This window comes from Ipomoea triloba, chromosome 3, assembly GCF_003576645.1.
Source record: "Ipomoea triloba cultivar NCNSP0323 chromosome 3, ASM357664v1".
Lineage (NCBI taxonomy): Eukaryota > Viridiplantae > Streptophyta > Magnoliopsida > Solanales > Convolvulaceae > Ipomoea > Ipomoea triloba.
The window spans coordinates 26,943,322-26,955,998 of record NC_044918.1 but is presented as its reverse complement, the minus strand read 5'-3'; the positions used below and the strand labels follow the sequence as shown (position 1 = coordinate 26,955,998).

Genomic DNA, 12,677 nt, shown 5'->3' with positions numbered 1-12,677 from the left:
TTCTAATAGTATACATTCATGAATGCCAATTTTAAATCTTTTGTCAAGAAACATTTTATCAGACCAAAATAATATTAAATATACATGCATCCTTATTAATACTTTAAATATTTAGTTGCTACAAAATATATAAATTTTAGTTTGGCAATATAGGATACACAAGGTCCTTTATTTCAAATATTCTTAAAATATTATAACAAATCAAATCCGTGCAACGCACGGGCGAAAATACTAGTTTTGGTTAACAAATACTATGTAAGTGATTTTAATTTTATTTACATTTTTTATTTTAATTTTAATAGATTAATATTTGTCTCACTAAATTCATTTTGTAACTTAAATTTATTTTCGATCTATCTTTCTTTTTATGCAAATAAAATTAAAGTATAAGAAATGTATCATTAAAAAAATTTGAATGAAATATTTAAATGAAACTATATTGATATTTTTAAAATTTTTTTAATTAACCTACAATTATATTAAAATAATGAACCTGGAAATTTTTTGAACAATGGTCCATACTTCCCATTTCACGGTCATTATTGCATGGACCATGGTTCATGCAATAATTTGCCCCCATTTCATCCTTGTTGTAACGCACCCAACAGCGTAACTATTTGTATATTTTGTAATAATATAATTTTTACACATTAATTTTATTTGTACAAATCGAAAGAGAGAAAAGTAAATTTAAGTTAAAAAATAATTTATGAAGAAAAATATTAATTTAGTGAAATTCAAATTGTAAATAAGTTTAAAAATCTTCCAACAATTAAATATTGCACGTTTCTACCCTTGTTAACTAGAATTACATTTGAACTAGACATCACACAAGTTACTAAAGGACTATATATATATCTTTCTTGGGATTGAAGAATTTCTCCAACAATAAATATATATATATATATATATATATATATATATATATATATATATATATATATATATATATATATATATATATTTATTGTTGGAGAAATTCTTCAATCCCAAGAAAGATATATATATAGTCCTTTAGTAACTTGTGTGATGTCTAGTTCAAATGTAATTCTAGTTAACAAGGGTAGAAACGTGCAATATTTAATTGTTGGAAGATTTTTAAACTTATTTACAATTTGAATTTCACTAAATTAATATTTTTCTTCATAAATTATTTTTTAACTTAAATTTACTTTTCTCTCTTTCGATTTGTACAAATAAAATTAATGTGTAAAAATTATATTATTACAAAATATACAAATAGTTACGCTGTTGGGTGCGTTACAACAAGGATGAAATGGGGGCAAATTATTGCATGAACCATGGTCCACACAGCTGTGTGGACCAAAAATAAAAAGTACATTATCTTTGTACTGAAGGTATATTATTTTTGTACTCTAGGTACATTATTTGATCTATCAAATAATGTACCTAGAGTATAAAAATAATGTACCCTAAAATAATGTACCTACAGTACAAAAATAATGTACCCTCAGTACAAAAATAATGTGCTTTTTATTTTTGGTCCACACAGCTGTGTGGACCATGGTCCATGCAATAATGACCGTGAAATGGGAAGTATGGACCATTGTTCAAAAAATTTCCAGGTTCATTATTTTAATATAATTGTAGGTTAATTAAATTTCCAGGTTCATTATTTTAATATAATTGTAGGTTAATTAAAAAAATTTTAAAAATATCAATATAGTTTCATTTAAATATTTCATTCAAATTTTTTTAATGATACATTTCTTATACTTTAATTTTATTTGCATAAAAAGAAAGATAGATCGAAAATAAATTTAAGTTACAAAATGAATTTAGTGAGACAAATATTAATCTATTAAAATTAAAATAAAAAATGTAAATAAAATTAAAATCACTTACATAGTATTTGTTAACCAAAACTAGTATTTTCGCCCGTGCGTTGCACGGATTTGATTTGTTATAATATTTTAAGAATATTTGAAATAAAGGACCTTGTGTATCCTATATTGCCAAACTAAAATTTATATATTTTGTAGCAACTAAATATTTAAAGTATTAATAAGGATGCATGTATATTTAATATTATTTTGGTCTGATAAAATGTTTCTTGACAAAAGATTTAAAATTGGCATTCATGAATGTATACTATTAGAATTTAGTATAACAAAAAGAAATAAAAACACATCTAGTATAGAATAAGATTTAAAGAAGAATTTATCAATTACCAGATTGTTATCCACTCCTCCGGGAGCCTTCAATGATCTAAAATCCTTGAGTTTGAACATGTGTTTGGGAAAGACGTATTCATCTAGATCGGAAGCGCTAATCAAAGTGTCGTGGTTCGCTTTCATCATATATTTATGCTCGCACGACTTAAACCTCATGCGATACGTTTGCACTTTATGCTCGCACGACTTAAACCTCATGCGATACGTTTGCACAATATGCTCGCACGACTTAAACCTCATGCGATACGTTTGCACAATGAAATTGTGAATATCATAGACTTCCCCTTCCTTCAAAAGTTTCTTGAATTTAACAACAAACTATTTAGGGATTTGTAAATGGATACAAGTTTCCTGAAGAAAGAAAGAAAAAAAAAAAAGAATATTGTAATGCTCTCCAGGTGCAAATATTAAATATGACTACAGTGTTCACTACAAAATGCCAACCACCGCAAAATATACACAACCATTTTTCCTCTAATTCATCATAGAACAAAATTTGGCCACGATATAGGCACAATCTGCTCTCTCTAATTTATATACACTTTTAAACTTAATAGCATTTACCTGGGAGTCATGGAGTAAGCACACCAGTGTCTGTTGGTTGATTGTGGAATGTGGATATTTCCTTGACAAATAACAACGCATTAGCCGGAGTCTAATACAACTCCTTCTCGTCTTGGGAGATAGGTCGGAAGCAGAGACAAAAACATACCCCATTAGTGAAAGAACAATATTGTTGAAAGATTTGCGTGACACTATCGTTTTACTATTTCGATTTGTGTGAGCAGGTTATAAAATTTCTAATTGATGAATGTTTTATAATACGAATAGATGGAGGAATTGTATTATAGGAATTGTAGTATACGAATTGTATTCGAATTGTAGTATAGGAATTGTAGAATAGTAGACTTCATTTTGTAGTATTGGATTTCGTGTTTTAATAGCAGATTTATTTGATACGAATTGTATTAGATTTGTAGTATAGGAATTGTATTGTTTTAATATTATTCTATTGTTTATACGAATTATATTGGAATTGTAGTATAGAAAATGTATTGTTTTAATATTATTCTATTGTTTTAATATTATTCTATTATTTTAATTGTTTTAATGTACAATATTTTGGGCGAGAAGGAAGATTTCGTTTTGGAGTATTTTGTTTTCATATATATAAATAAAGATTGTTTTAATGTACAATATTTTGGGCGGGAAGGAAGATTTCGTTTTGGAGGATTTTGTTTTTATATATATTAAGATAAAGATTATAACAATGTACTAATCCTAATGTATAACAATGTTTTGATGTTATAGGATTTCGTGTTTTAATATTATTGTAGGGAAATAGGATTTCGTTTTGGAGGATTTTGTTTATATATATATATATATATATATATATATATATATATATATATATATATATATATATATATATATATATATATATATATATATATATATATATATATATATATATATTGATGGATCTCAGCGCTGCACATCCCGTGACTGCCGGAAGTCAAGCACGCTTAACCACAGAGTTCTTTGCCTATCTGGTTGCCATATCCTACTTAAAACCAATTGGTGATAGGTAGGTGGACATTAACCATTTAACCACATCCCTCCATGGTAAGCCACAACACCTCGTCTCGAATCGAGCAGGGGCTGAACTCGGCCAACCATGCCGACGCCCAACAATCCCCCTCCCAGCACCTGCATCAACCTTTGATCACCAAGCCCAGCTATGCAGCATGCCTGACTCGGTCCAACTAACCTACTGATGAGCACAAATGATGAGTGTAAAAAGGGTGTAATGTCGTTCTGCTGAGGATTGGTGTTATGGCACGTAACTGTGTGAATTACCAGGCACTAAAGTATATGAACTTATAGAATCCAAGCAACAAATACTGAATAGTGTAAAAGAAAGCAATTGATTAAGGTGTAAACTGTATGATAAAGGTATGGGCCAGATTAGGGGAATTGTAATCTTGATGTTCCAATCAACTCAGAATTAGGGAAAGAATAATTAACCAAGGGATTTATGGGCAATGCACATAAGAATTCAATTCAGCTACTTTCGTAATCAATAAATAGAATTAGGCTACAATTGCCCCACTGTCGTGATGCATCAATCATAACCTTAAGCTCTTAAGCATTGTAAGCCCCCAAAATTACCTCTACTTTCATAGCAGAAAAATTAGGTTGAAATTGGTAAGGCTCGAGGTCTCCATCCAACTTTCGTTGTAATGAATCCCTCTCCTAGACTAGCAATTAATTGTGGCCATCAATCAATAACAAGTAGAAAGAAATCCCGAAATCAACATAAACCCTAGGTAAAAGATTCAATCCCTTTATGCAATTAATTACCAATTGAACATCAAGATTAACAATGGATCCCTAATCCAAACCCATAAACGAACTACTCCCGCATGATGGGAGTAAACAAAACAAAGCAATAATTAATAACCATAAACATTGCAAGAAAGTAATAAAGGAATAAGAGAACTTAACTGATAAAGAACAAATCCAATCTTCAATCTTTGATTCCAATCTTGAAATTAACTAATCTAATGTGAACTGATCTAAACTATGCTAGGGAAATATAAACTAAAAGCTGTGGTTCAGAACTCTGTAAGGGAACCTCCTTCAATTGCAGAGAATAGGTAGAATATATAGGAGGTAGATGGGCCTTGGCCCATTAGACAGCTTCCAATTCTTTTCCAACTTGTATTCTTCTTTGTAATTCCCTTTTTCTTCCAGAACTTGTCCAAAATGTTCCAATATTCTTCCTTTGTTGTTCCTTGTAGATAATTCAGCACTTGGACAATATAACACACAAACAATTCCCAATTTCACTAGGATACTGAAAATAACCTTCAAAACAACTAGAATAAGGGGTGAATAATTGTACAAAATAGTAACCTCGGCTCTGATACCAATTGATGGATCTCAGCGCATGACTGCCGGAAGTCAAGCACGCTTAACCACAGAGTTCTTTGGCTATCTGGTTGCCATATCCTACTTAAAACCAATTGGTGATAGGTAGGTGGACATTAACCATTTAACCACATCCCTCCATGGTAAGTCACAGCACCACGTCTCGAATCGAGCAGGAGCTGAACTCGGCCAACCCTGCCGACGCCCAACATATATATATATATATATATATATATATATATATATATATATATATATATATATTATAATATTATAATTATAATAACAATGTACTAATCCTAATGTATAACAATGTTTTGATGTTATATGATTTCGTGTTTTAATATTATTGTACTTTTAATATTATTTTATTGTTTTAATTGTTTTAATGTACAATATTTTGGGCGGGAAATAGGATTTCGTTTTGGAGGATTTTGTTTATATATATATAGATTATATTGAAACTAGACATCATATCTCACTAAGTGACTATCTTGCTGTAGGATGCCTACTCAGCATTATAAAATTTTCTTATAATATTATTTTCGTGTTGAAAATTGGAATTAATAAAAAAGAAAATATCTCGTTATTCCACGTCGAAAGAAAAGCATTCGTCCAAGGTGTAAGTCTCTGGTTGGCGGTGACAACATATACATACACGAACATTAATTAGATTCTAGAAGATGATTAGTAATTGACGGTTAATTTAAAGCAAGCAATATCTCAATTCCTTAACGCGGTCAATTTCAATACCAACCTTCCTCATACCATAGATATATATGCACGCAAAGTATCATAATAATAACGCGTCAGAACTGCCTAGCTACTTACACTACACGACGCAACGCCGCCTTGAATTGGAGCTTAATTAATTTCTCGTTCACTCTCGCATATATGGCCATAGAGAATTCCGAGGGGGATGCAGAGAGCAGCGGGTTGTGCGTACCGTCAGACAGCTTGGATGATTTGGATTTCTTCCCCAACTTTTCCGACGATTTTATCTCCATAACAGACTTATTATTTTCTACTCCGGAGAAGGCTACTGTACAGGATGAGTCGCAGAACGAAAAGAGGAAAAGATGCTATAAGCCGCGTAGTAAAACAGGCGAAGGGAGAAGCCGAAGATATAGCAATCCAAACGGTTGCGGGTGGAAGAAGAGAAAGTGCAGTCATTGTGAAACCGAGGATACGCCTCAATGGAGGATGGGACCTATGGGACCAAACACTCTGTGCAATGCTTGTGGAGTAAGATATAAGTCCGGGAGATTGGTGCCTCAGTATCGCCCGCTTGCAAGTCCAAGTTTTGATAGTTCCAAACATTCTAATTTTCACAGAAAAATTATGCAGCATAGAAGAGTATGATGAATGAGCGCTTTTGGTTTTATTTTTTAAAATAATATAATATTTAGACTGCATTTATATACTTGATTAGTTTTGTAGAGATTTTATTTATATATATTGATGAAATTAATTAACATAACTGACCCGAATTAACTAAGTCAGATTAATGTAAAGACAGTCACTCGAAGGAATAAAGTATCCTACATATAATTGCATTAATCGTTCAAAGTAGCTAGTACGATGTATTGAGAAGATGACTATATTAATTAAATGTTCAAAGTAGTACGATGTGTTGAGAAAACAATTTGTGTTCTCGATGAGGACAAATGACTTGTTTTTATACTTGGTCTCCTCTTATTGTAGGCTTGGGACGGTGAAATATGATGACAAAGGAAAGACAACAAAAAAAAAAAAATTATTGCGACGTGTGTCTGTGGAGTGACTTCGCCAGTCTCCGGTGGAGGAATTGACTTCTAGTGTCATTCTCGAGATAACACGATATAAGCTCTAGTTTTGTACACCTAAAAGTTAAAGTTAGACAACACACATGAACTACCACTATACAGAACAACTAATCCGCTATGTTGTAAATGACTTTTCGCAATTGTTTTATAACAGTCCCTGAACTTTCCGTGACTGTTGTGGAAAGTTGTGTGTGGAACAGTCGTGGAAAGTCTTCTTTGAGAACAGTGGCAGATTATATTTCGAATTGTTTTTTTTTTTAAATAAATCCGCAATTGTTTTTCTTTAAGAACAGTCGCGGATGCTTTTCTTTTATTTAAATTATATTTTGTTTATTTTAATTAAAATCCCTAAATATTGTTAATTCCTATACCAGTACAGCTCAAAATCCATATCAACACACTATATACAGTGCAAAATCCATATCAAAACAATATATTTAACTACCAACATACTATATATCAACACAATATTATCATCAACGCAAATATTGTGCTTGTTTGTTTATTAGCGGTTAACGGTAGCGGATTGTGTTAGCGGTTTTCAAATAACGGATTTGACCAGTGGATTGTATTAGCGGTTTGTAAAAAGATGTTTGGTAAAATTAGCTATTTAGATTAGCGATTAACATTTAAAATGTCCAAAAGGGTGTATATATATATATATATATATATATATATATATATATATATATAATACTGTTAAAAAAGGGGGATGGTGAGGGAGGGGGGGGGGGAGCCGCATAGTGGCTCCCCTTTCGTAATTTTATTTCTGATGTGGGATAAGTGGGGAATGGAGCCTTGAGGCTCCTATCCTCAAGGCTCCATTTTTTTGAACAGTTTGCCCACCGCCTCACTTAGTGGGCAAACCGGAAGTTAATTTTTTTTTAATTATATGTTAAGGGCATTTTGGGGAAAGATTTTTAAAATATCATTTGCACACGCTGCAGTTGCAAATTTGGCGATTTGGAGCAAATCACTGCTCCAAATTGTCATTAACAAAACAACTTTTTCAGCGTTTTGACCTTGGCCAAAAAGCTGAAATGGCTGATCCGCCTTGAACCAAACATGCCCATTATCAAATTAAACAAACACAATATTATATTATCAATACTTTCAACACAATAATATCATCAATAAAATACTTTAATTTATCATAACACGTATTCTTTTAAGAAGTATTTTGCACATAGCTCTTGGATCTCATTTATTTTGTTGATAGAGTATGAATTATTTCTTGGAAATGCCTACAAAATAATTTAATTAATAAAATTATTAAATCTTTTAATTAATAAAATATAATTTAACTATACATAATTCTATTTAAATTCACTTACCTCATCTAAACCTCATCTAAATAATCAAAGATCAATATTTTGTCATGATGTCAAACATGTAACACATGATATAATATCCACATTTTACATTTTCCGATTGTATCGGACACTACAAAATACATATATATATTTTAGTCATTTAAACAATTTATTGTAATTCAAAATATCACACTAAAACTTAATTCAATTTTCATACATATTTGCATTGCTTCCAATTAATGTTCTAACCCGTCCATTCGTAGGAACAAAGCAAAATGCCCTATATTTATTATAAACATACATAAAAATTTATAAATAATATAATAGAAGTTAAAATACTTATATTAATAATAAAGAATCTACTTACATATTCAGAGTAACTTTAATTTCAATGATGCGACCACAAGGCAAGGAATCCAAGACATATATACTTTTTGAGCGTATGCAAATCACCAAGAGTAACCAATGAGATCTACATTATACAAAACACACATACATATTAAATGTTTAATATCTAATACTTCAAATAAAGTTTTAAGTTATACTAGTAAAGTAAAAGAACAATTTTCTTACTCTTGATGATATGGTGCTAAAATAAATTGTTTATTTTTGTGCTACTCCATGGATGAAATATGACGTAACAGCGGGACATTCCGATTAACCATATCCTTTGAAATCTGAGTCGGGCAGACAAACCCGATTGACATGACTTGAAACTAATTGCGCAACCGATTAAGAAATCTGAAAATTAAAAAATAATAAGAAATTTCAATAAACATAAATAAATAAATAAATAAATAAATATATATATATATATATATAATTAAAAAAAAACTTACAATATAAACACTTGTATGACTGAGACGTGAAGCCAATTCATCGTCATCAAATCCTTTATATCATCTATCATCTCAAAAGTAGAGTGTGTGTTTACATGGTGGAAGATTATCTGATCTATCTCCAAATCAATGTAGAGTGAAAATGATATCAACAAACTGACTAAGTACTTGCAATTGTCCCCCAAGTGCTATAAGATATCATCGCCAACAATGGGAGCTCGTGTACCAGTACCAGATAGTTCACCACTTTGATCTCTTGAGTTCTTATTTTGTTTTGGTGAACTCTACAAATATAAAATTGTAATTATAATAACATTTTAAATATAAAAAATGAAAACTAACTAAATAATTAACTAAATATAAGAATGCATACCTCATCCAAATCACTAAATACATAGGTCATTGTGCAAAATTACCAACGATAAATTTGAAATAAAATTTCTACAAATCATAAAATATCACATTTAATTTATCTAAATAATAATAAAAAACAAATGTATTGTTAACCATTTTATTAAAAAAAAACAGTAGTTGGCAGTACGTGGAGGCAGCGACCGACAGTGGCTAGGGCAGAGGTATCAGCTGCGGTGGTGGTAGCGTCGGCATCGCATTGTAGGTGAGACGGTGGTTGTGGCGGCAACGGCATGGCAGCATCACAGGGGTCGCGGTCGACGAAGGAGATTGACAGAGTGAGCTGTGATGGTGGCGTCGGCGCCTGTGGTGGTGGAGCGGTGGTTTTAGATCTGAGACAGTGAGAGTGAGAATGAGCTGTAGCAGTGAAGAGGCGGTGGAGGGGCGCTGATGTAACCCCCCAAATTTCATTCTCCAAAACTTTCCTTAAATATCTTTAAAATTCAATACTTACTATAAATGGAAATACTAAAAAAAGAATTCTTTATAAATAGAACTTCATTATTTCAGGTCTTAAACAATTCATAATTGAAACTCCACTCTTATAGGATGTTATCGCCACATTTAACCTATATCAAGAATAGATGCAAGGCTTTTAAAACCCAAAACATTGTCATAACAAAATAATAATACCAACATTTATTACAAGTCTAAACTCTTCTCCTCAAAATAAAGTTCTATAACAACTGATGCAATCTACTACCACACCCTCTTCAAACAGCCACATACTCAACTTCGGAATAAACCACATTTATAAAACATACAAAACAAATAGGGTTAGCAAAACATTGCTAAGTAAGGTTTACTCCACCCTGTAAAATAAGTTTTGGATTTATATTTATTTTCAAAACTCGTATACTCTTTTCAAAAATCGTATATTCAAATGTGCATAAAATAATATAATAATATTCTCAAAATAGATTATTTTGTAACCTTACACAAACACAATATAATATTATACTTTTCAAAAATATATGTGGAGAACGGGAGATACACTTTTCAAAAATCAATATTCATACATTCACATGGAAAATTAATATTTATGTATGGAGGATTAACCCATCTCTTCAAAATCCATTTCAAATCTGGACTAAAACCTATGCGGATTCCAAGCCACTAGGTAGTATATGATCCAAGTAGCACCAGCTACCCTTAACAATAATTGGAAACTGGATCATAACCTATGTGATAGACCCTCATGGGATTTCAAGCTTAATGAGTAGTAATTAACCCATATGAACAGTAATTCTCTTTTACTGAACACCACATGATGTTGTGAGTTTTAGTGTGGGTGAATGTGAAGGTGGTAAAACGAGGAAAAGTCTCTGAATGTCGTGTCTCTCAAGGATGACAAATTGGAGTGAATTGGTGTTGGCATTTAGGAGGTTAAGATGTAAGAGTTACAAGAACTAGCTAAGAACAAGAGAATAATAAGCATGGGTTTAAAGGGTACAAAACAAATTGAAAAGGGACAAGGGGGTGTGTGACTTAGTTAGTCCAAACGATTGATTATCCAAAGGGAATGTGGAAATGAGTTTCGGGAATGAACTCGGGAGTCACGGTATCAATACCAAGTGACGTCACACTTGGACTCTCAATCCCCATTCGGTTGAGGCATTTTATCGAACACCTTGCCTACCACTCCTCTCGGACCTCATCCTTTCGGATAGAGGGTGGAGATGTAGATGAGTTGGACTCGTGAGAGGCCGCTATCGCGCACACACTCACTTTCCTAAAGTCTACTATCTATCCCGGCCGGAAATAGAAGCAAAGCACGAAAAACTTCAACCACACAAGACTAAACCCACTTCATCATTTTCACATTCATATGACAAAATTCAAAACATATATTTCTCCACATAATTTATCCAAAATCATTTTTAGTCCATAATATAGAGGTAATACAAATTCCTCAAAATATCTCTTACTCAAAAGATTTTATTTCTCCAATAATTCCTCAAAATATTTTTCTCAAAAACATATTTGTAATTTATAAAAATATATTGTCCTCCAAAACACATAACACATTTACTCTTCTTCAAAATATATCAATAGATTTATAATATCACACAATTGTACCACTTAACATACTATGTACATCCACAGGAATGGTTGCCTTCTGTTTCGTTGCCAAGGGCAGTCACGAGAACAGCGACATCCGCTCTTCATGCTTGGGATATGATTCACAACCCCCACGTGTCCAGCCCTACATCCTTGTCAGCTCCAGTTGCCACTGCTGTTCCAGAGCAATTGGTGTCGACGATTTCATAATGCTTCATCGATGTTGGTTACCATGCTGCAACCTTAAAGGCGTCCTTCAGAGCAGTACTCTTTTCACCGGAATTGAAGGGGAGTTCGTTGCGGCATTCGAAATTGTATATATTCACAATATCGGGTTACAATGTGTGTGTAATTGAAGGTGCGGGTACAAAATCTCTGTATAGTCCTCTAATTCTTCACTGACGTGTTTTACTGAAGTGCCTCCGGGTTTCAAGTGGCGTATCCTCCGGGATTCAAATAGCGTAGCCTCCGGGATTCAATTGGCGTAGCTTCCGGGATTCAAACGGCGTAGCTTCCGGGATTCAAATGGCGTAGCCTTCCGGGATTCAAGGGCGTAATCTTCAACAAGAACCGTCAAAATACTTCAAGTCTTCAACTGCTTCAGAATGCCTTCAATGCCTTCAAAAGCTCTCAAGTCTTCAATCTTCAAGGGTGTCTTTTAAATGTGAAATGAGGGGCTCTATTTATAGTGGAGTGTGCAACCAACTTCCCTCAACAAACTCCCTAATTAATTAATTAAATAATTAATTAATTAATAAAGGGAATGAACATTGCCATAATCAAGTCCAGGTTCAAAACTCTATCATCTAATTCAAATTCAAATTAATTATAATTATTAAATTCAAATATAATAAAATTATATTTAAATTATAATTATAATTATTATTAAATTCAAATATGAATCGGGCTTGGCCCATTAATCAATTAATTCAATGACCCAACATCAATTTTTAATTGGGCTAATTAAATCAATTTAATCATCATGACCCAATTAATTAAATTGATCCAATAATCAATCTCAACATTAGGCCCAATAATAATTTAATCGGTCCATTTTTGAGTTCAAATTTTCTGTGTCTACAAATTGCCCCCTCGAGACTCGTCGAGACATGCTGCTTG

The 12,677-nt window shown here is 32.1% G+C and overlaps 1 protein-coding gene across 1 annotated transcript; it reads left to right on the top strand.

Moving 5' to 3' along the window:
* The first annotated feature begins 6,023 nt into the window (after positions 1-6,023).
* On the top strand, positions 6,024-6,491 carry LOC116013154 (GATA transcription factor 12-like). Its single transcript, XM_031252806.1, has one exon. It carries the CDS (start codon positions 6,024-6,026, stop codon positions 6,489-6,491), a length of 468 nt encoding a protein of 155 aa, XP_031108666.1.
* Positions 6,492-12,677: the final 6,186 nt, after the last annotated feature.

What these genes read in the sequence shown, in the direction of transcription:
- LOC116013154 (XM_031252806.1), top strand. Translation starts at nt 6,024, where the DNA reads ATGGCCATAGAGAATTCCGAGGGGGATGCAGAGAGCAGCGGGTTGTGC.